The sequence below is a fragment of the Podarcis liolepis genome, assembly GCF_965112155.1.
Source record: "Podarcis liolepis genome assembly, chromosome: 10".
Taxonomy (NCBI): Eukaryota; Metazoa; Chordata; class Lepidosauria; order Squamata; family Lacertidae; genus Podarcis; species Podarcis liolepis.
The window spans coordinates 46470058-46497427 of record NC_139562.1 but is presented as its reverse complement, the minus strand read 5'-3'; the positions used below and the strand labels follow the sequence as shown (position 1 = coordinate 46497427).

The following is a 27370-nucleotide window of genomic DNA, read 5'->3' as shown; positions in this document are numbered from 1 at the left end:
GCGAGAAACGTCCGTCTCGAGACGGACCACGTCGCTTATTGGTCAGTTTTCCAACGGAATTGACGTGAACGGCCTCAAAGGGGGGGTATAGCTTGTGGTTCGCGGCGCGACAAAATCTACGTGAATGGCGTAGGTCTCTCAAAGGCGCGTCGCTGCAAATAAGGCAGCTGAAAGTTTAAATTCGGGTGCTTCTGTCAACCTGAAAGGATAAAATGATGGCGTTGCTATGCTTAGCAAATTTACAGTCCGCCAGTTGCCTGTGTTCAAGGCAGGGCAGCTGCCACTCATGCCATAATCTGTAAGTGATGGCATGAGAAAAGCATCAATTCTGATGCCTGATCATCTTTCCCCTCCACTCCAGCCAGCAACAGTTATTCTCACACGTTTCGGAGAGGAAGATGCCATAAGTCTTGTATTCTCAGAGATCTTTTGAGGATCGTCACATGATGGAGCAGAAAATTATCCAGCACCCAGCAGGAATCAACCACCACCTCGTTAGAGATTGGCCTAGTGAAAATGCATTCTCAGTCCTCCAGCAACAAAATTCAGAGAAATATACTTCTGCTTGACCTAGAACTCAACTGAAGCATAAATTCCCCTTTTCCTGGATTAGAGATGTTATAATCTCTACGCAGACCACATTGCAAGGCACTTTGCACCTCCCACCTGCCCTCATTTGAAATGTATATGCCCAATTGGATTTGACTTTAAATCTGTGGCGCTTTTCCTGAATTTTCACTACTGACTGGGAAGATGGTAGCATAGGGTAATCACTGCTATCAAAAATGCAACTGCATGGCTTGCAAGTATTACCATGAATATGCTTCTCTACATTTTAAGGCTTAATCTGCCCAAGAATTAACAGCCATCATAAATACATAGAGAGTCCAAAAGCGGTGGGTAAAAGGTAAGTAAAAATATTTTGAGTAAGTAAAAGTTTTAAACACAGCTGGAGAAGACAGAGAGATTAAGGAGCACATCCAGAAGGCAGCTTCTCACACAATTTAGAGGGTTTAGGAAGGATGGGTAGAATTGTCAACTAATTTTGGGGGGGGGGAAGGAGTTTGAGGGTGTTTGGAACCTGCCACCCACTGATGATGTAACTAGAATCTAGCGACTAGATCCTAGTCCATTGTTTGGATTAGAAGTAATTGATCAACACAGGAATTAGCAATGTGACAGCATGTCTTTCAGAAGCCCAGAGACTCAGAAACAGTAACAACAACAGTAAACCCTCTGGGTTACCCTGCAGTGAACTCCCCCATTAATATTTGCCCCAACTTTTCATTCACTTGCTTTCCAACCACAGTTCAGAGAAGAATCAGCTTTTATACTAGTTTTAAGATTAAAACAGTGCAGCTTCTTGTTTGGAAATAAAGCCCCGTTGAAATCAGTGGGTCTTCTTTACGTAAACATAGGCTGCACTGTTGTGTTTTTCCTTCCACAGTGTTTAGCTGAGGATCTTCAGAATGTATTACAGTAAATGAATCTCATTTACAGAACTACAGTTCCCAGCGTCCCTTTGGGGGAAGCCATGATAGCTAAACAGAAATGTGTGCAGCGCTGGCATACCCCGAGAGCGTCCTCGGTTGTCAGCTCGCATGCGGTCGAGAGGAAGTAATGCAACCGGGCAGGCTTAAGTGGTGGTAGTCTGTTTAAATGACTTGTGGATCTCACACATGAAACCAAAATAGCCACTGATCCCAGTCGGAGCTTCAGGTTATTTGTGGCGATGACTGTCTCTTTTACGGACAAAAAAAAAAAAAACCCAGCCTAAAACCTACAGGACATGCGGCGCTCTCGATCTCTGCGAGATGACTACGAGTCCCAGCATGCACTGCGCCCCGGAGAAAGCATTCCCCGCCCCACCCCGGCCTACCGCCCTGATTGGTAGGAGCCAAAGCAAGCGTCGGGAAAAACCTGTTCCAGGGTTCAGGGCTTTCCCTTGCTCTGGGTTATTACAGGGCGCACCGCGTGCCTGTTCAAAGGGTTTGCCGCGGGGCAGGCTGGGAGCTGTAGTCTCGCTGGGCTTGTGGCAGTTTCCCGGGCGGAAAGGGGGAGGTGGGCTACGCGGCGTCTCCCCGCAACCCAGCCAAGGCGCACAAGTGGCCCCGCGGCGGCGGACCTCGCACACTCTGCAGCGGGCTGCTCTTCCTCTGCCCGGCTCCCCTGCGGTTGTGGCGGCCTCTCGGGAGTGCGGGACGACGACGCCACCCCTCCCTGATGGAATAGCTGGGAAGGTAACGAAAGGGGGCGCGTGCTCGTTCCCGCGTGGCCCACCTGGTGGCCCCCAGGGCGCGCGGGGCTGGGGGGGCGCCCTATTGGGGTGGGGGGGCGGGCCAGCAAAGGGGTGCGCTTGGCCCCGGCAGGCCCCTCGGGGGGCGGTGGTGGGGTCGACCCGTCGGGCAGGTTCGGGGGCTGCGCTGCTCTTCCCAGTAGATGGGACCCCGCTTGAGGGATCCCTGTGGGTCCCACTCCTCGCCTTCGGGGGTGGGGGTGGGGGATCCGGCTCTCTCAAATCCCCACTTGGCCAATGATCGTGCCTACTAGGGAACGTGTTGCGGGGGGTGGGGTGGGCTAATCTCTTTTTATCGTGAAGGGGAAGAGGATGGTTTAAATAAGAAATAAAAGCAGTTCTGCACCTGAAGGCCTCTTGCACATGAACCCGTTTCGCAGCAGCTGCTGGGTTGGTACGGAGTGGGGCTCGGGCCGGTTTCTTAGCCCGATTGACTGGTTGGTAGCTAGTGAGAAGCATCAAGGGCAGGAATCGTTTTTTGTTTTTTTGTTTTTTAAAAAGGGGTAATTAATTTGCATTAAGAATTGGTTCACACATGCCCATCCGTCGCTTGATGTTTCATCACTTTACAGCCATCCAAAAGCAATACTTCAGCTGACGCCAAACTTTCCCCCCCTTTGTTGTGCATCATAACGTGCGAGTCATTGCGTGATGGTGCAGTTGAGCTGTGAATGTGCTCGTAGGCATAGGAGTCAGTCAAGTGGGCTGCAACGGATTGAAATTAATAAACTGCAGTACTCTGAACAGCACACCTAAGATAAGCCTGTTAGTGTTCTGAACACACCCTTAAAACGCCTCTTTGCTCTCTGATAGCCCTAAATTAGTAATATTTGCATGTGTAAGAGTCACCATGTGGGACGCGGGTGGCGCTGGGGTAAAACCTCAGCGCCTAGGACTTGCCAATCGCATGGTCGGCAGTTCGAATCCCCGCGGCGGGGTGCGCTCCTGTCGTTCGGTCCCAGCGCCTGCCAACCTAGCAGTTCGAAAGCACCCCCGGGTACAAGTAGATAAATAGGGACTGCTTACCAGCGGGAAGGTAAACGGCGTTCTGTGTGCTGCGCTGGCTCGCCAGATGCAGCTGGTCACGCTGGCCACGTGACCCGGAAGTGTCTGCGGACATTGCTGGCTCCCGGCCTCTAGAGTGAGATGAGCGCACAACCCTAGAGTCTGGCAAGACTGGCCCGTACGGGCAGGGGTACCTTTACCTTTACAAGTCACCATAGATAGAAGCACCATATCTCCTTGACTTCAGTAGTTTATAGTGGTGACAGTTCACACCTACACCCCCCCATCAAGTGTTGAAAGTGATGTCACATTACATAGGAGTATGCGTGACATTAATTCACCATCCCTTAACCTTGGGAAAACTGAATACTGTAGTAATGAATGACAGCATTTTTACTTTTTAAATGATTCATTCATTTCTAGTCTAATCCATGATGTTGTAAATAAATAATGCAGAGGGAAAGGCTGTGAGTTTGGTTGTTTGGATAATAACAGCAAACAGGACCCAAAAGACACTAATAATGTAGCAGGAAGCAGCAACCAGATGTAGGCTGACACTTTCCCCCACCCTCCAGTCCCAAATACAGTTGCTACTGTGTAAGCCCCATTGACTACAGGAGGAATATAATAATAACAATTTATTATTTATACCCCGTCCATCTGGAATTACTTCTAAGGAAACAAGTACAGGATTGTGCTGTCAGTCTGATTGTGAACAATCCTTTAGGCTTTTGGTTCACTGTTTCGTTTTCCCTAGGTCAGTTTAAATAAAGGGGAAATTAAAATTTGTTGCTTGGGACTCTTTCTGTATGACGGTTAAAGTTGCTTCAGTGCAGGGGGGTGACAGCTGTTTTGGGCCCTTGAGTACATCTGCAATTAGGAGAAACCCACACAGACACCACACACTCGCCCCAACCAAGCACACATTGCAACCTATTCTATTGGCTAGGGTATAATGCTTCTTTCAAGCCTTATTCCAATGAGAGAAGTGGACCATTCAAGTGACTGGGAAGATCTCAGTGGGCACATGTTGACAATCCTCACTTTTAATGGAAGGTCTTGTGTCCCGCTTCATTTATCTGTGTGGGAACAGATATTTTTGATGTTGTTTGCACAGATTCGCTCCTGAATTAAAATGACTGTGTCATGAGTCTGTCTAAAATGGATGTATTTTGTACTGTATTTCTAAAAGGGGTGTCACTTATGAGTCCAGGAGTTAAAACCTTCTTGTTTTTCACTAGAAATCTTTGAACTATTTGGTATAAATAAAGTGGATAATTCACACTTCTACTGAGGTGCATGTTCAAATTATTCAATCCTTTAAGGTCTTGTAGTCTTTACCAGGGCCTTGTATAGGAGTAGGTCTCTTTCCTCCCCTTAAGTCTGTAGAGGGAGTAAAATTACATATTGCACAAAATCCTGTGTGCTGCAAGAATTTCAGCACAGTGTCATACTGTCTTTTGCAAACATTAGATGCCCCAGGAGGTAGAGACCAGTGTTCCTTCTTTCCTACAATAACATGGGGAGGCCTAGTTTGTGCCCCATTCAACTTCAGTGTGCTTACTCAAGGAACATTCTAGCACTAAAATGAAAATGTGTCTTCTTTCACTAGTCATGCCAGACTGCTGGTTCCTTTCGGTCCCAGATAGCACAGCCAATGGATAGGGATGATAGGAATTGTAGCTAGCAGCTGAAGGACTAAAGGTTTCCCAGCCCGGCTCTTGAGGGTGGAAATCCATCAGATCAAATACTAACTCCAGTACAGGATACTGGGTCACTATATCTTCTAAAAAATTGGAAGTAAAATGAAAACAACTTGGAATGCAACTCCATACCCATTGACTTGCTGAACTGAATCAAACTTCTGGATAAACATGTAGAGGAACTCACTGCTCATTTCGTGGAATCGCTATGAAGGGCAGAAAGCTTTCTTGTGATAAATCTTTATCTCCGGATGGCTAACCTGTGGAATTCTTTGATGCTGTTGGATTACAAGTCCAATTATTCCTGACCACTGGTCATACTGACTGGTACTTGATGGACAGGGGCCCACACAATGTAAGGATTTAAAACAGTTGTCAACGTCACAAAATCCAAAAGATGTAGGTCAAGTGTGTTTTATATTGGGGAGCAACGAGTAGTTTCTAATGCAGTGGTATAAACGTCTAATGAAATTGTGAACAACTAGATTGCTTTGTTACCTTCCAAATAAAACTGCGCAAAAAATGTCTTGCTCACATGGGTATCCAGATTTTGGCACATTGAAGTATATGTTTTTGTAAGCTGAAATGGGTTGATATAATGATTTCGCTTTTTGGAAACATTCCCAACCCCAAATTTTGATATGCATCCTGAAGTATCTCATCTGCATGCAGCACTTGATGTAGACCAGGTTGCAGTTCCAGTCTTGTAGTTCCACACTTGTAGTTGAGCTTCTGAGCTCTGGTGACTTCCCATACTTCCCCATTTGAGCCTCAAAGAATCTGGCCCCAGGACGCCACAGACCTAGCAAGTGGCAGGACTTGTTTTAAATGATCGTCTCTGTGACACTTCAAATGCACATTAAAGGCCATCCCACTCTAAATATAACTTTTCCAAAGCCCGTAAACCAGCACCAAGCAAGGGTGTGACTAACAATTGTTCTTCGGCTTGCTGCCTTGGGACCAGAGTGTCCTTTAGGAAACCTGATGAGTTGGTTGAAGATCCTGCAGCAGTGGAACAATGAACTGCTCCCCATATAACACAAACCTTTTCTTCATCTCTGCACCTTTCAGTTTATATGTACTACACAGACAAACCACACAGCCTATTGTTGCCTTAGTAAAAATCTGAACCTGGCAGCCAGGCCATACCTTCATTTTTATTTTATTTTATTCAGGAAGAGAATTGTACAAGGAGGTTTGGTAACCCTTTAAAGATTTCTGTGGCAACGTTATGGCAGCAAGTCTTCATTCTTTATTCTTTCTGGACTAAACTGCATACAGTCGTACCTTGGAAGTCAAACAGCTTAGTTCCCAAATGTTTTGACTCCTGAAAGTGACTGTTCTGGTTTGCGAACTATTTTTGGAAGCCGAACTCCCGACAGCCAATCAGAAGCCACGCTTTGGTTTTCAAACGTTTGGAAGTTGAACGGACTTCCGGAATGGATTCCATTCAACTTCCAAGGTACGACTGTATTATTTAATACAGAACACAGTTGCTGTGTTTATGACCTCTAACTGTCCTCCTTGCCCCCAGAGCTTTCATCTCTCCCATTGTAGTTCAAGCTTTCATTTGGTGGTTGAGTTTATATACAAGAAGTTCTACAACAGGAGTGGGGATCCTGTGACCCTGTGGATGTTGCTGGATTTCAATTCCCATCGCCCTGCATCATCGGCCGTCCTGGCGAGGACTAATCAGAGTTGGTGTTCAACAGCACCGGGAGAGCCACAGGTCCCTCTCCCCTGTTCGAATAAACAGGGCAGTTGCATTTCACATGGTTAGGCTTCAGCACCTGATACGAGAAAATAAGTAATTGTATTGATCGGCACCAGTGATTTAGACTCCTTGTTTTCTTGATTTGTTTTCTCTGCAGATGTATGCAGCTTCTGCTGTGGGTGAATGGGATAATCCTGTTAAAAATAGGGAAGCTGGAGCATAGCAGAAATGGATGAACAAGCTCTTCTGGGATTAAACCCGAATGCTGACTTAGACTTCAGGCAACGAGTAAGTTGAATTATACTTGTTTTCTCATAATCTATGTGACAACAGGTAGCTCACTGGAAATGAGCATGATGTTGATTTCATCTTAGAGTAAATAGTCCAGACCCGCAGTCGAAGATTCCACTGGTTTGAAAGTGTATGAGATGTTTTTTGAGGCTTCCACCCTCTGTTGATACCTAGGTTTTTTTGAGAAGCATTGTCCATGTTATCACAGGTGTGGGCAGATTCCAGGTGTCTAGGATCCACTTTGTTCTAGACATCTGAGGTTCACCACCTGGGCTTGGGTGCAAAATAGTGACCTGGGATATATAGCCAGATGTAGATTGGTGTTCAGAAGATGGAATCAGCTGCCTGCTGCACCTCATGAGCCATACACTGGGATAACCTGCATATATAAGAACAAATACATATCCACATTAACAGCCAACCAGGGATCCTAACAGACGAATTGTGTGTGTGTGTAACCTTTTTGTTGCTGCTGTTATTAAGCTGTTGGGACTCAGAATCCCTTGCCAATCTATGCAGTTCATCCAGTGATCAGCTAGTAGACCCCAGTCTTATTTTCTGTTCAGATGTTTTTGGCCTACAACTCCCATCATCCCTAGCTAACAGGACCAGTGGTCAGGGACGATGGGAATTGTAGTCTCAAAACATCTGGAGGGCTGAGTTTGCCTGTGCCTGCTCTACCTCCTGTGCCTTGCCCACCCCAATTCATTTTTCTCAGTGGCTTCCTCTTCTCATCCTTCCCTCCAATTCCTTTTTCTTAGTAGTTGTTCCCTTTCCATAGGCAACTCTGTACTTGCAAAACTGGCATAATGTCGACATCATTTTTATCCTCCCCCACACCCCACCTTGCTTGATTTAAAGTTACAGAGAACTTTGTATTCAGGGTTGTGTCCAGGAAAGTTGTCCCGTGCCTAGTGCACAGAATTACCTGTGCAACAAGACTTCTCTCCCTCTCCTCTCCTCACATGCCCCCCGCATTACACTTCATCTGCTCCAGAGGACTCTCCCATCCCAGATTTGGGTAAGATGCAGAGAGAGAGAGTGTGTCTTATAGTCCATGCACTAATGGGAAGACTTCATTGAGTCAACCCCATATGTTTACATTATTTTGGAGAAGATTCCTCAAGTGGCTACTCTAGCAACTTTCTTTACAGTTTCTGGAAACTTTACAGTATAAAGGAATTCATTCATTCATTCATTCATTTTAGGCATTGGCCTATTTTGAACAGCTGAAGATCTCTCCAGATGCTTGGCAAGTGTGTGCTGAAGCTTTAGCCCAAAGAATCTACAGGTAGATAATAAATAGTTTTGTTTTTTTACATTTAATCTGAGAATGTTCTGAAGTTATATCACCTTGACATAAGATTTATTTTATTTTATTGGTGATGCACATGTCTCTGTTTAAAGAACCAAGCAATTTCAGGGAGGTCACTAGACCAGATGAATTTGATGGGTGGCTTGTTGCTCCAGCTTAATGACTGGAACTAGACCCACCACAAAATAAGCCGGTAGCTGCCAGCAGAACTGCAGAACTATCAGGTAGCAGCTTCCAGTTTCCACATGCCCAGCTCCCCTAGACTTCATACAACTTGCAGCTCTCTAAAAAGGAATGATTTTGTAAGTGAAAGCGCAGGTGCTCAGGATGCTAAATACTGAATTTTAGGTTTGTTCAATGTAGCCCTAGAATACACAGCCCACTGAAACTGGAATCACTGTGTCCCCACCCCAAGGGTTTAGTTTTCTGCCACGATACCAAATGGAATCTACCCACAAAACCTTGGTGCTTGTATCCAGTTTTCAGAATGCACCTTTCACGCTGAGTGACTATTACGTACATTGTTTGATTGTGCATTGATGGTACCGTTCTTCTTTGTTTCAGCGACGATCACATCAAGTTCTTCTGCTTTCAAGTCCTGGAACATCAAATTAAATACAAGTGAGGCGGGATCTTTACATTTATAGAATTGCAGCAAACGGAAAGCGAATGTAGAGAAATTACAAGTGCTTACGTTTCTAGTAGTTCATGTGTGTCATTTATTTTCTTCCTTGAATGTTGAAACCCCCGATTTAATGCATTTATTTCACTCTCAGTTGTCTAATTTGGCTGCACTGAAATGGCCAAAGGTTCACTCTGTGCCACCCAAAGCGCTACTGAGGTTTTGTGCTGGACGGTTCGATGAAAAACCTTTGGGGCTCCTCCCTGACAATTGGGGTGGTTCCTGATGCCTGCATATTTTCTTGGAGGGTGCAAATTAACCCTTGTGTGGTTTCTTAGCACGTGGTACCTCCCACTAACTGAACATCAGCCAGCACACAAAGTTACGGCACAGATGATGCTGATGGGCTGCAGGTTCCAGGGTTTAAAATATACATATGCAAGTTGAATGTTGTGTTGTCCTGTGTTTCAGGTATTCCCAGTTGACTGAGGTACAACATCAGCTAATTAGGGAAACACTCATAGCATGGCTACAGGCCCAGGTGGGTTTCTACACAATTTGGTTATTAATATTGTATGCAAATATCTGCTTACAGCTGTTCCCCAAAAATTTCCAATATATTCTTGCATATTTTGAACCTACTGCATCTTGAAATGTTACTATAAAATGCTGGTTCCTTTCAGATGGTGAATTCTCAATCGGAGAAAACATTTATACGAAACAAAGCTGCACAAGTGTTTGCGTTGCTGTTTGTCACTGAATATCTCACAAAATGGCCCAAGTTTTTCTTTGATATCCTGTCTGTGGTGGGTCTCAATCCTCGAGGTGTGGACTTGTACCTTAGAATCCTTATGGCAGTCGATGCCGAACTGGTCGATAGGGATGTTGTTCATACATCAGAGGTAAGTTCCCTTCTTGCAATTCAAATGTACACTGTTCTATAAGTCCTGTTTTCCTCACTTGCCTTGCCTGTGAAAAGCATTTCTAAAAAAAATGATTTCTGCTCTCATGGTGTTTTCTGTTCTGAAGTTTCTGTCTGCAGTTTAAGTAAACTTACAGCGCAATCTTACGCACGTCTAGTCAGAATTAAGTCCTATTGAGTTCAATAGGACAGCCCCAGCTACGGCCTGACTCCTTTTGCTCCTCTTCAAACACAGAGGCCTTCTGATGAGACACTTTTGGTGGTCCCACATGCCCCTGAGGGCCAGCTGGCCTTTACCAGGGGCCAAGCCTTCAGTGTGGCAGGTCTTGTGGAATGCCTCGCCAATAGAGTTTTCAAGCAGAAGTCATGGCTGCTTGTTTTTAGACACCTTCTAAAAACCGTGTTATTTAGACAGACATTTCAAAGCAGAGATTCTTTGCCAGCCAGCTTTTCCACTTAACACTTTTTTAAAACAACCTTTTGGAATTCTTGCAGCCACTACCTCCATTTTTGGGTGTATAAGAAAGCAGTGAGGGTGTTACCCTCAAAGTTGGCATTTGATATTCCTTTTTAAAATCTTAAATGTTAGTGTCTAGACTGGCACCAGCATTTTCCCTTCCAAGACTGACAAACTTATTACATTTACAGGAAGCCCGCCGAAATACCTTATTAAAAGATGCTATGAGGGAGCAATGCATTCCAAGTTTGGTGGAATCATGGTACCAAATTTTACAAACGTACCAGTACACAAATTCAGAGTTGACATGTCAGTGCCTTGAAGTAGTTGGAGCTTACGTCTCTTGGATAGAATTGAGCCTGATCGCCAATGAAAGGTAACGTTTCTTTTGAATTAGGAACGCACAGACTAAACTCAATTTCTTAAATAAAATTTGGTTTAAAAAACCCAAACACAATTCCAGAAGCAACAGTCTTGAAGTTCCTTGGGCATTATAGCCGGGTTATATTATTTCCTGTCCAAAACAAGCAATAGCAAATTGGTAAATGTAACTCAGATGTTTGCATCTACCGAGTAAAACTTTTGTGTATCCCTTTTAGATTTATAAACATGCTGCTAGGTCACATGTCTGTAGAGGTTCTACGGGAAGAAGCATGTGACTGCTTGTTTGAAATTGTAAATAAAGGAATGGACCCAATTGATAAAACGAAACTGGTGGAGACGTTGTGTCAAGTGTTACAGTCGGCTGGCCTCTTCAGTGTTGACCAGGTGAGTTGCCTTCCGCAAAGAGAGAGAAAAAGCTTGTGCTGATAGTCCTGTGTTGTGGTAGCGTCGGCAGCTGCTGTGTGCGTAAGAAATAGGTAACATATATTTCTTTGCCAATGCTATCAGAAATCTAGTATGCTGCTGGTGGTTCTTCCCCTTATGCCAGTATAATTTGCTACTCTTCCCTCCCATCCCAAACTCTTATTTCTGTCTGAATGCTATCTTGTTTCCGAACTGATTCTCACCACCCCAATCGTACCTAGTCCTACTCATGTAGAGATTGGCAATTATATTTAATGCCAGTCATATAAATATGTCAGCAAATGTGCATAGAGGGTGAGAGAGAAAGTCCTACTGGGTTGGTAGTTTCAGGGCTTCCATGCAAACTGTTGCTTGCATCATTAGCTGACCTCCAGCTGTTGTAGAGCTGAATAGGATTCTTCCATCTGATGGGAACATAAGGAAAGCCCTGCTAGACAAGACCAAAGGCCTCCCTAGCATCCTGTTTCCCAGAGCAGCCACCAAGATGTCTATGGTAGGTCCACAAGCAGGAAGTGAGGACAATAGTCTCATGCCATCGTTCCCCGGCAAGTAGGGATATTCTGCCTCTGATCCTCAGGAAACATTTTTGGCACTTTCTGATAGCTTCCCTGCACATAATTGCTCAGAAATCCCACTAAGCTCAATGGAGCTTGCTCTCTAGAAGTGTGTTTAGGATTGCAGCATAAGTAAATATAATAAATGCAATTATAAGTCTATCATAACCGTATCCATGTGTATGCCATTTTGGTTGATGTCATTAGAGGTTCAGGTAGATTAGTTGCTTTGGTGACGTAAACTAAAATTTTAATAATAATTTTATTAACCAACTCGACAGGAAGAAGATGTGGACTTTCTAGCCAGGTTCTCCAAACTGGTGAATGGGATGGGACAAGCACTGATAGCTAGTTGGACTAAACTTGTGAAAATTGGAGATATGAAGAATGCCCAGGATACTCTGCAAGCTATTGAAGCAAAAGTGGCCCTAATGTTGCAGCTTCTGGTTCATGAGGATGATGATATTTCTTCTAATATTATTGGGTTTTGTTACGACTATCTGCATATACTGAAGCAGGTAAATTGCTCTTCTTGTATGAAGGCTAACAGTAAAGCTTCATTTTGGAGGAGATGTAGCCTCGTGAAATCTTGTTCTCTGAAATACTGATTGTTAAAAACCAAACAGATCTCCATGCTTTGTTTCTAAAACCAATGACCAGTGTTAATATGCAGAAACGGCCTCAGTCCAGTATACCTGAAGGAGCGTCTCCATCCCCATTGTTCAGCCCGGAAACTGAGGTCCAGTGCCAAGGGCCTTGTGGCGGTTCCCTGACTGCGAGAAGCGAAGTTACAGGGAACCAGGCATGGGCGCTTCTCGGTTGTGGCACCCGCCCTGTGGAACGCCCTCCCACCAGATGTCAAGGAAATAACTACCAGATTTTTAGAAGACATCTGAAGGCAGCCCTGTTTAGGGAAGCTTTTAATATCTGAAGGACTATTGTATTTTAATATTTTGTTGGAAGCCGTTGTTGTTGTTATGATTAATAAATTGCTTGAGACACTTCAAAAGTAAAGTTTGTTCTTTCTTTTTGCAGCTTCCTATGCTTTCAGAACAGCAAAAAGCTAATGTAGAGGTAAGAGTAAGTAAAATATTTTCCCTCCAGAGCTTGTAACTGAAAAGAAAGATCTCTTCTGTCCTTTATCCCCCAAAACCTCATTATGTCTAAAATGTATTGGGCTCAATCCAGTGACGTCATCCTGTTGCTTCAAGGACTTCTGCCTGCACAACAGCACCTCCTCTCCCCACCAGGCTCCTTGTATCCCTCTATATTTCTGTTCTGGACATTCCCCATACCCTGTGAAGCAGATTTTGGAGAGAGTAGACAGGGAGAGGAAGTTTTGTTCCATAGGTGGAAAGAAGTCCTTGCATTAATGGGATTGCTTCGTTGGACACAACCCTTTGAATTGACTTATTTTCTTTTTAAAAGAGATGGTGCAATGCATACTTCTTCTTTTTTTAAGTCGAGAGTTTGATGCTATCTGATCAACTGTTTTCCATTGCTACAGGCAATTATGTTGGCTGTTATGAAGAAACTAACCTATGATGAAGAATACAACTTTGAAAACGAGGTTAGCTGTCACATTTGGCAGGTTTTAGCTTTTCATGGTTTAGCTTTTCGAGAAGTGGTTCAATAATGTCTTGGTAACTCTTGAGGAATTGTTTTAGTATTCAAATACGTGCCAATATAAACATTCCATATAGGACAGGGAGAAGGGGACACTTTAGTTTCTAGGGACCACAGCGCCAAGCAGCAAACATGGACGTGTGTTCTTAAAATGCATGTGTTTGAAGCTCTCTGCATGCGTCCTCATCTGCATGTGAAGCAGAAATCTTATTTTTATCAAACCCTGGTAGAAATGATGAGTGGGTGAGCTTTTTGTTCTTCTTCTCCTTGTGTCAGGCAGGCATAAGAAGCCAAAGCAGTGAGGAAGGGCCTTTGTCCATTCTAAGGCATAGCTCTTTTCTTTGTACAAATGCCTTTTTGAGTAAATTCAGTTGAAGTGAAACTCCTACCTTTATGGAGCCATGCTTTCCCCTAATACTACGCTAACCCCCTGAAGAAACTTGAGGATAAACAGCTACTGCCCCTTTCCTTTCTTTATGTTGAGAAGGCCCATTCAGCTTGGTGGTCTTCACAAAGACCAAAAGCAGCGTGAAACTAAATAAGGGCTCTTTGAATTTTGCAGCGGGGCAATGGTTCAGAGACTTAACTTCTGGTTAGTTTCCATGTGACCACTTGACGGTGGTGTGTGCAGCCTGACAAAAGTACTAACTCATCTGCAAACGTCCATGATTAGGAACGAATTACTCTTGCCAGTGTGAGAGAATATTATCACAAGTTAGTTAGCTAAACACTTCATTGTTACGCAAAGAAATTTTACGTCCCTGCAGTCAAAATGATCAGACGTACCGTATTTTTTGCACCATAACACTCACTTTTTTCCTCCTAGAAAGTAAGGGGAAATGTCTGTGCGTGTTATGGAGGAAATGCCTACGGGTGGCATGCCTACGGATTTTCCTCCTCTAAAAACTACGTGCGTGTTATGGTCGGGTGCGTGTTATAGAGCGAAAAATACGGTATGTTTGTGTTTTATTTGTTCTTATTTTAAAAAATAACACTTTTGGTCCTGTTCATGCCAATACACACGTTGACAGGGTGAAGATGAAGCGATGTTTGTAGAATATCGGAAGCAACTTAAACTGTTGTTGGACAGACTTGCACAGGTTTCGCCTGAATTACTCCTGGTTTCCGTACGGAGGGTTTTTAACACTACATTGCAGTAAGTTTTGTGTTAGCTTTGTTAAGTTTTTTTTCTAGTCCATCGTGGTCATTTGTTGCTTTTTTTTTTTTAAGCATCAAAAAATTAAGTTGATATTTAAGAATCCCAGAGATTACTTGTCTTATCCATATTAAATGATACAGAGAAAATACTTGAATCTTTGTATGCTCCTTTGGAGCTTCTAGTCTCTGGTATCCAATATAATCTTATTAACACCTGGTAAGTCAGGATTCATTCGTTGGTGCTTAATTTGGCCATTGTGTGTTTCTATCAGTCTGTTCCAATCTGCGTGGGACGAATAAGTCATTCACTGTAAGATTGTGGCTATTTTGGGGTCTTTTTAAATGTGTGTGTGTGTGTGTGTGTGTGTGTACATAGGCGCCGACTCCATGGGGCCTGAGGGGGCCCGAGCCCCCTCAAAAATTTGTTTGGGGGGGCTCTGCCCCCCCAATAATTTAAGAAAATTATTAGGCACCTTGCCAAAAACCGCGCAGGGGACTCCGGCGCGCGCCTCCCAAAGTGACCGGGAGCTCCTGAGAAGGGGCGGGCAGGTCGGTCAATCAGAGGAAGACCCCCAGCGGCGGGACTTTAGAAAGGAATGGAGCCGCGGGGCCGAGGAACGGCGTATTCGTCGCCGGCGAGGGACCGGGGTGAGGGGAGAATGGAGGGGACGGGAGTTCCCGCCGCCGGAGCGGGGCTTTTTTTCTGGGTTCGGCTAAGGTGACGTTGGTAGGAGGGGGTGGCCGCCTCCCGGCACGAAGCCTGGGGAGGGCAGGCCGGTTCTTGCATGCAAAAGCACCACTGCCATCCTGCCGCCAGTATGGACCCCGGTATGGGCCCCCCCAATATTTTTTATAAGTCGGCGCCCCTGTGTGTGTATGCATATGTATGCATATGCCTTACTTGGGCCTATTCTATTCTGTTTTATAGGAATTGGCAAACTAAGCCCTTTATGGAAGTGGAAGTCGCAATCAGGCTGCTGTATATGCTGGCTGAAGCTCTTCCAGTATCTCACGGGGCTCACTTTTCAGGTGATACAAAAGCCGGGGCTCTGCAGGACATGATGCGGACTGTAAGTACAAAACAAACTCCAGACACTTTTCCTTTTCAGCAAGCCTTTCTTCAGTCAAGATGAATCATCCTTTTCTCCCTCTTGCAGCTGGTTACATCGGGTATTAGCACCTATCAGCATACATCAGTAACCCTGGAGTTCTTTGAGACTGTGGTCAGATATGAAAAGTTTTTCTCCATTGAACCTCAGCACATTCCAAATGTTTTAGTAAGTCCATAGTAATTGCTTCCTTTAATTTTTTTAATGTGTGTTGCTTAGCAGTAATGCTTCTACACCCCCTCCCCCTCCAGGCAGTTTTTTGTAAAAGGAGTTTGGGAAACGGTTTTACCTCTTTTCCCAATTTATTACCCTTTTCCATCATGCAGTGTGGCTTAAAGCGATTGAACTCTTCCCATCTTTAATTGCAGATGGCCTTCTTGGATCACAGAGGTCTTCGCCATAGTAATCCAAAAGTGCGAAGCAGAGCAGCTTATCTTTTCTCCAGATTTGTCAAATCCCTCAAGTAAGTTGCTTGAAACCTAGAGACTTAATGGGAATATTTTCAGGAATAAAAGAGCTATTTCCCGCCCCCCAGGAAAATGAAGCTGCATAAGCATCATCATTCTTTACAGTGGTACCTCGGTTTAAGAACAGTCCGGTTTAAGAACGATTTGGTTTCCAAACTCTGCAAAACTGGAAATAGTGTCTTGGTTTGAGAACTTTACCTCGATCTAAGAATAGAATCCAAACAGTGGAAGGGCACCGGCGGCGGGAGGCCTCATTAGGGAAAGCGTGCCTCGGTTTAAGAACGGTTTTGGTTTAAGAACGGAGTTCCGGAACGGAATAAGTTCGTAAACCAAGGTACCACTGTATTTGCAAACCACTTTTCCATGGCCAGCCGTGCTCAAGGCAGCTCACAATATCAAAAAGTTTACATAAGTTAATTCACTAGCAATGCCAAGGCGCAACAAAATATAAATAGTCATAATAAGCTAGGCACTTTGTGCAGAGTCTGGAGGACACTGCAGAAGGATCTTTTCTAAACAAAAATAGAAATGAGGTTTACCGATCTTCAGCTTTGATTTTTATCTTCAAATACTGAGGCCATGAATTCAGGTTCTTGTTTTCTTGATGTGTTGTTAGAAATACTGTACACGACTGAAAATTTGAGTCTGGAGACTTATGGAAAAGTTCAGTAGTTAACCCACCTCTTCTAAATCAGTTCACTGTTACTCCAGGACATCAAAATTCTTGTTATGTGTTTTCCATAAATGTGTTTCTATTAGGTTACAAGTTTAATTCTAAATAAACAAATTAAGCGTTTTTGGCTTAAGATTGCATTTACTGATGAACAACTCATTCCAATAAATAGAGAAGATTAGGGTACTTATTTTTCCCCATTGTACTCTTGCATTACAAGATGTTACAACTTCTAAATTGATACTTTTAAAAATACTGTTCGACTGTCACAATTCAACACATCCATTACTGTAAAATGTTGTAAGCATCTTCCACTCCTGTGTTTCAGCAAACAAATGAACCCTTTTATTGAAGATGTACTGAACAGAATACAAGATCTGCTAGAACTTTCTCCACCTGTAAGTATTTCCTTTTGTCTTGAATGAAAAGGGCAAAGAGGCTGGGCCCATAACAGTGGGGAGGAAGGCAGGAAAACATTATACATTCTGAATTGCTGTCAAAATATAGGAGGTGATGCAAATGTACACATGCTGTTTGCATGATTGTCAGGTAGTCAGGTTGCTTATAGCCTGCAACTTACTAATGTATGCCTCGTTTGGGTTGTTCTTTAAATGATCTTGGCATGTGGCAAGTGCCGTATCTCATCTTAAGCGTAGGCTAGTGGTCTTGGACTGGCCAGAAGCGTTCTTCAAATTCCCATTTGACCACAAGGCTTACTAGGTAACCTGGCTTGTCGTTATTTCCCAGCCTTCAGAGGTTGTAAACATAAAGGAAGGGTGGTATTGATGATGTTGACTGCCCTAAGCTTTTTAGAGGAGAAATGGCAGGATAAAAACCTAAGTCGGAAACTTCCTGGAGCACTCCATAGATACAATGTCAGATTATAGACTGGGTGTTATGGTTGTTCATGACCAGGGTTTCTAGAACCCTGGAGCTGCTTAAACCTTCTGAGCCATCCTTTGTTTACCAATACCCTTCTTATCATATAGCATAGTACTACCTATGGAGTAGCGGGTGGCGCTGTGGCTTAAACCACAGAACCTAGGACTTGCTGATCAGAAAGTCGGCAGTTCGAATCCCTGCGACGGGGTGAGCTCCCGTTTCTCAGTCCCTGCTCCTGCCAACCTAGCAGTTCGAAAGCACGTGAAAGTGCAAGTAGATAAATAGGTACCACTCCAGCGGGAAGGCAAACGGCGTTTCCGTGCACTGCTCTGGTTCGCCAGAAGCGGCTTAGTCATGCTGGCCACATGACCCGGAAGCTGTACGCTGGCTCCCTTGGCCAATAAGGCGAGATGAGCGCCACATCCCCAGAGTCGGCCACGACCGGACCTAATGGTCAGGGGTCCCTTTACCTATGGAGACTATTTCCCCACCTCCATTTCCCCAGTTTTTTGCCCCCCCCCCCAGCCTTCACATGTCTAACTGCTTATTGTTTTGAGACAGATTCCCTAAATAGGATACAGTGTGCATTATTCAACTAACATGCAGAGATTTCCACTTGCGCAGTGGGACACCTCCCCTTCCCTCCCGTTAGGCATACCCCAAGCCTTTCCCATATCTGCTCCAGAAAGTTGGGACAACCCCTAGAACAGATTTTGGGGGGGGGGGGTCCAATTGTGCAAGTGGAAATTCTTACGCTGATGGGAATCATTACTCAGCACTATTTTATATGCAATCAATGGAACTTGACCAGCTAAACAATTGTTTCTTCATTTAACAAGAAGTCCTTCAGAATGTAAATCATCCATTGGTTCCTGGACCCATGTAGTATCTCTTACATTGGGAACTTCCAGTGCAGACCAGAGTGAATGTTGCATTGCAGACCCATAGACAGCCCCATAGGCATTTGAGACTTTTGAGATCAACTTCACATTGTTGTGGCATGCAAAGTAGGTGGAATATACTATCAGAAGTGATTTATTTCCAAATAAGTAGCATCCATAGTGGTAACTCAGCCTCATGAAAGATTTGAGCAGTTTGGGGTAAGGTAGCGTGGAGCGTTGCTGTACAAATAGGTTGTTTTGTGTTTGTTTGTTTTTAAAAAAAGCTATTCTAAATTTCTGCAAGTAGAATTTAATAGGAAATATCTGAACATAAAGCTCTCCTTTGTTTTCTGGTTCCAGGAAAATGGCTACCAGGCTTTTTTAAGCAGTGATGACCAACTGTTCATTTATGAGACTGCTGGAGTACTAATAGTGAACAGTGACTACTCTGCAGAACGGAAGCAGGCATTAATGAGAAATCTTTTGACTCCTCTAATGGAGAAGTTTAAAGTGCTGTTAGAAAAACTTATGATGGCACAAGATGAGGATAGACAAATGGCATTAGCTGATTGTCTGAATCATGCTGTTGGCTTTGCAAGGTGGGAACAATATATAGTTTATTCAACATGCATACAGAGGTATAAGTTTAAAGAAGAGGTGTGCGGACGGCTGTTTGCAAACTCCAATGTTAGCAGAGGTTCACATGTTTGCTAAAGTCTAAGCTGGGGAGGGGGTTCCCCCTCCAGATATTTTCCTACCCTGTTATGGGAATAAAGCTTGGGAATCTGATTTGGTGGTGGAAGGAAGTCTCTTAAAAGTGCATCCCTCTGTGACTAGAAATACTGAGAGGTACAAAAATAAAAAGGCCTTGTGGAAACTGAATTCTGTTGTTTCCAAATCTGGAAAAAAAATACTTATGACTAAATATGTTGTTAATAAATATTTATATATCAGTTCCTTTGAGTAGTGTAGGATGTAGCCCAAAGAGCCTATTGGGCATAGATTTACAAAATTTCTTCAGAGCAGTCCCTGTAAATTCAAAGTGCAGTTAAGTTTTAACTAAAACATGGCAATGATGATAAAAATTGTTTTAGCTGTTGCATCAGATTTGCTTTTAGTATTGGTCTGATTTGAGAATAGCATAGCTGAAATATTTTTAAATGGCTCATCCTAAGGATCTGCCTGCTGGTATATGGCAAAAACCTTGACTTCTTCTTCTTTTGCACAGCCGTACCAGCAAAGCTTTCAGCAACAAGCAGACAGTAAAACAATGTGGCTGCTCTGAAGTGTATCTGGACTGCCTGCAAACCTTTTTACCGGCTCTCAGCTGCCCCTTGCAGAAGGAAGTTCTCCGAAGCGGTGTCCGCACCTTCCTTCACCGAATGATTATTTGCTTAGAGGAGGAAGTTCTTCCGTTTATCCCTTCAGCCTCTGAACACATGCTCAAGGATTGTGAAGCAAAAGACCTTCAAGAGTTCATCCCTCTCATAAACCAGATCACAGCTAAGTTCAAGGTAGGCATCTCCCTTGATGGAAAAGGTGAGGAACTAAACTAAGTGTCTCTTGAGCCGGCCTACAAAGTGAGATCATCACCGGAGGCATTGCCCTGAGTGTTCTCACCATTTGAAGTTAGGTGGATGGTGGCAGTCAGAAGGGCCTTCTTGGTGATGGTGCCCCAATTGTGGAATGCCTGGCACCTCCTTCAGCGTGTTTTCAGTGCCAAATACCCTTTTCCCCCCCCCAGGCCTTTAACAAATTTTATCGGTCTAGCGCCTGAATTTATCCTTCATTTAGTGTCATTTGTTTTTTACCTGTCGGTTGTATTTGCAAGCTACCCTGGAAATATTTTGTATTGACAGGCACCAGTTACCTTTTAGAAACAAGACGTTTAAAAAGATACCTTCCAAAGCAGGATGTCTAATTGCAGGAAAGCCCAATTTTATTTTATTTTTAATCCCTCTATTAGAAAGTGGATTTTTTGGGAAAAGGAATTTGAAAAAGAGACTGTATTCAAGTGAGAGTATTCAAGTGTTAGTGGTAGATGCAGAATTCTAATATAATAGCTACAGTCAATGATGCTGTGCAGTTGAGCCTTCAACTTTTTAAAAAACCTTGCTTCCTTCTTATAATGAGATTCTCTCCCTTGCTTGTGCAAACTGTAATTTGCTCCAAAATAGGGGACTGAAGCCCATTTCAGATCATATTTTAGTCCCCAGGTTGTGGGCAAACCATACATTACCCAGTTTGGTTTCAACAGCAAGCTATGAATTTAGTCAAACCATCGAAGGAAAGAGATGGGGTTCTCAACGGAGCAGCCCAATGGGTTGGCTGCAGTTAATTCTCTGTAAAAGAGGAATAGATCTGCATCATCCAATTAGTTGCATGGTTGAAAGGGAAGGAATGTAAAGCAGTTTCCATAGGCTTTTCAACACTATATTTAATATAATGCCTTGTGAACATAAAGCAATAAATGATCTTGTGTGGCTTGTTTGGCTGGCTGAAAGTGCCATTCCACATGGGTAATTATAACTAAATTAGCTAACTTAAAACTAAGACTTGAGAATCGTTTGGCCATCATCACGGTGTCATCCAAAATAGCACTCTGTGTACAGCAGAAATCCATTCAAGCCCCGAATGTCTTTTGTGTGATAGTGCAGTTTTTGTATTTCAACTCCAGGAATCCCTGCTAAAAAGGCAGAGGAAGTTCTTAATGTAGATGCTCCCTGTTATCACAAAATCTGGACTTATCTTGGGAAGTTTGCATTGATCTAATAAGTTAGAGTTGAGAGAAGTAAGCAATGTTAACCATTGTACATTTAGATATATAGATTTACCGTTAGAACTTTGCATCTTTAATATGGAAGTATAATACAGTGGTGCCTCGCAAGACGAAAAGAATCCGTTCTGTGATTCTCTTCGTCTAGCGGTTTTTTCATCTTGCGAAGCAAGCCCATTGACAGATTAGCGCTAATAGCGGCTTAGCGGCTTATCGGATCAGCTGATAAGCAGCTTAGCGGCTTAGAAAAAGGGGGGAGGGGAAAAAACCCGCAGGAACTCGCAAGACATTTTCGTCTTGCGAAGCAAGCCCATAGGAGATTCGTTTTGCGAAGCACCTCCAAAACGGAAAACTCTTTCGTCTAGCGAGTTTTCCGTCTTGCGAGGCATTCGTCTTGCGGGGCACCACTGTAAATAAAGACAAGTTGATTGCCTTTTTGTTTATGGTATGTTTTGCTCTTGCTCATCCATAAATTTAATTTTGTCAACTTATATATTCCCTGTCCCAATAGAACCAGGTCTCCCCATTTCTCCAACAAATGTTTATGCCTCTGCTGCGTGCTATTTTTGAAGTCCTGCACCGCCCAGCTGAAGAAAATGACCAATCTGCTTCATTAGAAAAGCAGATGTTACGAAGGAGTTACTTTGCCTTTTTGCAAACCGTCACTGGTAGTGGAATGAGCGAAGTCATAGCCAATCAGGGTAAGGCATGGCTCATGATGGGAGACTGGTTTTGTATCCGTATAATTCTTCTAGTATGGAAGTGTGGTTCTTTAGCAGTGAAAGAACTCTGTATTTCAGAAGTTCAGTTCTAGAAGGTTCTTAAAGTGAGTTGCTTAGATAAAATGCATATGGGTTGTATCTAACCAAGACCATTTATTTCAGTAGATCTTTTCTGAGTACGCCTTAGGTCAGCTATAACCCTGTACAATTATTATGTGTGTTTTCCTTGGAGGGGAAATGCTTCGTAACACATGATTTATATATGGAAAACGAATTGGCCAGCTTCACACTTTGCTCTTGACAGACCAGAACAATTTGTTACTTATTGCCACTTCATTGGTTTGAATAAGATTTAATGGAGATTTCCTTCCTCTAGGTGCAGAGAATGTAGAACATGTCTTGTTCACCATCATCCAAGGAGCAGTTGATTACCCAGATCCTATTTCTCAGAAGACATGCTTTATTATTCTTTCAAAATTAGTGGAACTCTGGGGTAAGGTTGCCTTCATACCATAATGGCTTAAGTTTGATACCCATGAAAAAAAAGATTTTCATTTTTTTGTGTTCCACCTTCAAGTGTTGCAGTAGTCACTGTGGGGATGTGTCCTTTTCTTCATACTGTGTGGTGCTTACCCTTGGTGATGAGAACCTGAGAAAAGTCTGAATATTCTGGTTTGGCTTTTTTAGGAGGCAAAGATGGACCTGTGGGTTTTGCTGACTTTATCTACAAACACATTGTTCCTGCATGTTTCTTAGCACCTTCAAAGCAAACCTTTGACTTAGCAGATGCACAGACAGTATTGGTATGTATTCCGAAGCCTGACAACATTGGGAAATGAATGGCTAAATGTCCTGTAGGCACACCAAATTGGGCGGTGGGTCTTCTAAGATGCAGGAGCTCACGGGAATCTGGAAAGCCTGTTCACAGAATATGGAAACCTTTGGGGCTTTTTTAAAAGAACTCCTATACATAAGAGGCAGTTGGAGCCATGTGGCTTCTTGGTAAATCATGACTCCATGGCTTGTACCCTGAATGCCGACATACAGAAGTAGTAGAATTCAGGGCCTCCACTGGGTTCAGTCTGCCAAATGTAGATTGTTCAGAGCTCCTGATAAACTCCACAAGAAAATTCAGCAATCCTGAAATCTGGCAGCAGATTCCATCTGGCTTAGAATTCTGGCATCGGTAGAAATAGTTAGCCACTCTAGTAAGCTTAATGCTCTCTTGAAGAATGTGCAAAGCCCTGGCTTTATTTTGAAGCCTTTCTGCTGCTAACAAAGGTTACTTTTACAATGAACTATTAGCCCCAGAAAGTGTAAATGAAGCATGTAATTCAAACTACCAAAATTCCAATACTCAAATGTTTGTGCTGAAGTATTTTTGTTTCATTTTTATAAGGCTTTATCCGAGTGTGCAGTGACACTAAAAACAATTCATCTCAAAAGGGTAAGGCTTTTGGAAATAGTGACTATTTTATTAATAGGCTTTTTTTACCTTGTCAAAAACACTGTTTCAGTTCACAATTTGCAGGCTGCAGAAGGGAGGCTCTGTGCAGGGTGGATTTCCTGTTTTGGTTGAGTTTTCCCCTTAGTCTCTATTGGCTTGGTCATACTCCTGTATGAAATCCAGGAAGAAAATTCTGCAAGTAAACTTCCTGAATGCTGCTTTTAAAAATAAGACACAGGAACAGGGACCTTGCACATTTCAGCTGAGTTTGCATTCCTTCTGGCTGCAAAAATACTGAGCCTCCTGATTAGTTAAAAATGTTTTGCCATTCTTGCAGCCTGTTTCCCCCCCTCCAAAATGGTCATATGTCAGAGTTAATACAGTCTGTATATGCAAAGTGATAGGAGGGGTGTGGTGTTAGCTAACATAGGAACTTACACAGAGTTACATTTTTTTTTTAAATGTTTCTTTTCTTTAGCCTTTGTGGTGCCTTTTTGAATGTAGAAGTGATACTGGCCCACTTCAGACAATCATATTTTGATTTAATAAGCTGAGATATGAACAAGCTTTTTGCCCTCACATGCAGCCCCTTTGCTCAAGCCATGTTTACACTAGGAAGTTTCTAATTAGTCATTGTTTCCTGCTTAATCTGAAATAGAAAACTATAGTTCCCAGCTTTGGAACAAGTCAGGATCTTAAATCAACTTGGTTTAAGATCCCCCTCTTCCAGTTTTTGGCTACACTGGCCAAAGCCAATCTATGATCTTATTAACTGGATAAAAACCTGTAATGTGGAACAAGTTCAGATGATAAAATACCTAACTGCAAAAACACTGCTTGGATGTTCATTTTTGTAGGGCCTTGAATGTATTCAGTATCTCCAACAAGAATATCTACCTTCGCTGCAGGTAGCTCCCGAAATAATACAGGTAAAACTTATTATTTGGCTGATGCATGAGATTGGATCTAACAGGACTAGTGAAGATTATATCCCATCTTCCTGGCAGCTCCACAGTTCCCCTGAGGGCGGTGGGATCCTGTTGAATGGGGTAGCATGCTAAGCTGAGGTGAAAGGTGGGGATCCCAAAAATCCTTGGAGCTAATCCAGTTCGGGTTTTCCAGTGTGTAACGACATTTGTTATTTTCAAACAAAACATACTGTAGTATTATTGCAAGTTATAGCAAGAGTGTTAGATGATGATTTTGCTGGAGCAGATTATTAATCTGGTGCTCAAGGCGCACAGCGCATCTAATAGTTGAGGTAAAAGCGCATGACTGTTCTTGTCATTAGTCTATTCTAAACAGTAAGTGTCATTTACTTTCTAAAAGATGACTGAGAACTAACTTGTATCTGCAAGGTGTATTTTATATGCACCAGAGAAGTTACTTCTGCATACATTGTTTTGCTAAATGAGAATTGTGCTTGTTGAAGGTTTTATGCGGGGAGAAACAAACCCACCACCCGAATTTAAGGTTTCACAGAGATAACACAGTTATCCTTGTGGTGATTCCCTAGCAAAGGGTCAGTGCCATTGTCCTAATCACCATGGCTGAATACAGGTGCCTTTCCTCTCTGCCTCCCAACAGATGACTAATGCTATTTGCTACAAGCAGGTTTTAACTGAGGCACAGAGAGATCATTGCATGCAGGAGCCGGAACACACATAGTCACCTGCTTCCTCACACACAGATCTATAGATAGATCCCATTTCTAAATGGTTACATTTTCATTAGGATTGGAAACAATTTCCAGGTCAAATGGAAACAGTTTCCACATACAGCATTTTTATTGTTGGATCTTTCATTATTATTATTATTTTGAAAGGAACACATTCGTAGTTGCTGAAAAAAATAGCCATGTTACTTCAATGCAACAGTGCAAACTATTTGCTCATTATTCTGGTGCCTTTCTTGTAGGAATTTTGTCAAGCACTTCAGCAGCCTGATGCTAAAGTTTTTAAAAATTACTTAAAGGTAGGTTAAATTTGCATCAGTATTCCATCTTTCACGGGTGAAGGCATTTTGTCATGGATTAAATAGGTCTTGCATGTATCTGCTTGCATTTACCATAAACTCTGAATGGGGGGGGGCTGCAGCCCTCCAGATCTCCAGATGTTCTTCCGTTCCCATCTTCTCTGACCTGACTGGCTGGGGCTGGTGGGAGTCCCAACATCTGGGAAGCTATAGATTCTCCAGCCCAGTGTTAACTCTGAACAATACTGCTTGCTACAGGAAACTATTATTATACCAACATAGAAACCACCTTCATGCGTTAATGTGAAGGGAATCCACGTGAGTAAGGCGAAATGAGCCACATCCTTGAACAGATCTGGGCTGAGGTTGTAGCTTTTCACCCCTTTCCATTTTACTCATCTTTTGAATATTTTAGGTGTGTGTTTTCAATTGATAGTTTTAATGTTTCTTTTTGCTTAGAGGTTTTCTTAGTCAAGCAGTATGTAAGTTTCATTAAATAACATTTTAGGTGGCTTTGGTTAAATTACCAATTTCATATGCAGCTTACAGTATTTTATATGACTTTCCAATTTAACTATGGCCAAGATAGCTATGTTGATGACTTGCCTTAAAAATAGCACGTGAGAAGTTGCTGAGGCATTTTATCAACTTATCTTGGAGGGTTGAAACCACCCTTAAGGCAAATAGCAGACAACATAAGCATCGTATCTATTTCCTGTCCAGGTGGGAGACTCCATTGCCAACTTACTTACTGCTCTTCATGGTGTCTAAGAAATGAGTCCTATAAGCAGAAGCCTGCTCAAGGACTTCCACTAGCACAATGGGGCTTTCCTCCCCCCACATACCCCCAAAATGGTTCTGGGAGGTTGGGGGTAACTCCCAGTTCATGTGGGAAGGAGGGGGGAGATGGCCCTGTCTGGCAAGCTGCAATACTTTCACATTTCTGTAGTGCTTTGCTGAATTCCTCCCAGGGATTTGATAGTCTCTTTGGTAGCTGCAAATGGTGCCATTTAAACCTGATTTCTGCCACTGGCAACATACTTTTTTTATTCTTAGCTTAGTGGTACTGTTCTTCTGTGCTTTCTTATTCTCTAAAATGATATTTGCTTTCTTTTAAAAACAGGTATTCTTTCAAAGAGCAAAGCCCTAAGAGATCTACTGAAACCTTCGACTGTTTCCCCCTAATCAGGATCTCCAGATATTGATTTGTATGAATGCAAACTTCTGTGCCATTCAGGCTTACTTTTTCTTTTGGAAGACATTGCTCTGTGCTTCAATCAGTATGTGTATTAGCCTTTTGGTGTAAAAGTGCAAATGAAATGCCCTACATTGTGTTGGTTGATGCACATGCGGCGCGTGGGCAACATGTCTTGCCTGCCTGCCTACTCAAAAACACTCTGATAATTGTGTGCTGTAATTAGTACAGCAAAAACAAAAATCCTTTTTTATTTTGAAATTTTTTTAAAAAATGTATAAATTCCTTCCAAGCCCATAGGAATGGTTATAAATTGTGTACATTTTTAAATACTGAGTAAGATATTTGCATATTAGAAATGAAATTCATTTGTTCATGCACGGTGATATAAAATAAAGCAATCAAACTTGGTTTTGTAGATAGATGTTTCATTGGAGCGGTCTTAATGCTGAAGTGTATGCTACAAAACAGTTATTAATGGATCAGATTTACAAGAAGATCTGGTTCTACATTTTTATACAGAAAAATAAATTTTATTCAATGAAATCCACAAGTTCTCATGAGTCATTGGTTGTTTTCTTGGCATCTGTGGTTAAATAATGGAAGGCTGTGTCTGTGCTATACACACTACATAGACTGGTCTTTTTGAGGGGTCTTACACCCCCCCCCCAAAAAACTGAGCAGATCTTTGGTGTTGTTTACAAGTTTCTTGTACCCCTGGGGAAGTCTCAGCATAGGGCTCAATTGAGTTTTCTTCCATTATCCCTGACAATC

General features: G+C 42.8%; 1 protein-coding gene across 3 annotated transcripts; it reads left to right on the top strand.

Moving 5' to 3' along the window:
* Window positions 1-23: 23 nt before the first annotated feature.
* On the top strand, window positions 24-27143 carry XPOT (exportin for tRNA). Of its 3 annotated transcripts, none has more exons than XM_083463413.1 (25): window positions 24-907; window positions 6876-7006; window positions 8218-8300; window positions 8889-8945; window positions 9418-9487; window positions 9630-9848; window positions 10517-10701; window positions 10925-11093; window positions 11968-12204; window positions 12722-12760; window positions 13194-13256; window positions 14344-14468; window positions 15399-15540; window positions 15628-15747; window positions 15948-16042; window positions 17048-17117; window positions 18843-19081; window positions 19711-19996; window positions 21770-21959; window positions 22357-22473; window positions 22668-22783; window positions 23380-23427; window positions 24285-24356; window positions 25345-25401; window positions 26525-27143. In XM_083463413.1, exons 2-25 carry the CDS (start codon window positions 6947-6949, stop codon window positions 26549-26551), a joined length of 2886 nt encoding a protein of 961 aa, XP_083319539.1. In that variant the 5' UTR covers window positions 24-907; window positions 6876-6946; the 3' UTR covers window positions 26552-27143. The 3 variants fall into 3 exon arrangements, 2 of the variants coding, with proteins under 2 accessions (XP_083319539.1, XP_083319538.1); XM_083463412.1 differs by lacking the exon at window positions 24-907 and adding an exon at window positions 1569-2240; XR_014516586.1 differs by lacking the exon at window positions 24-907 and adding an exon at window positions 1947-2240 and having other exon boundaries at window positions 24285-24931; window positions 25054-25401.
* The last annotated feature ends 227 nt before the right edge of the window (window positions 27144-27370 follow it).

Coding starts and splice junctions, on each gene's coding strand:
- XPOT (XM_083463413.1), top strand. CDS start 6,947: ATGGATGAACAAGCTCTTCTGGGATTAAACCCGAATGCTGACTTAGAC. Junction 10,702..10,924: donor AGCCTGATCGCCAATGAAAG/GTAACGTTTCTT, acceptor TATCCCTTTTAG/ATTTATAAACATGCTGCTAG. Junction 13,257..14,343: donor AATACAACTTTGAAAACGAG/GTTAGCTGTCAC, acceptor ACACGTTGACAG/GGTGAAGATGAAGCGATGTT.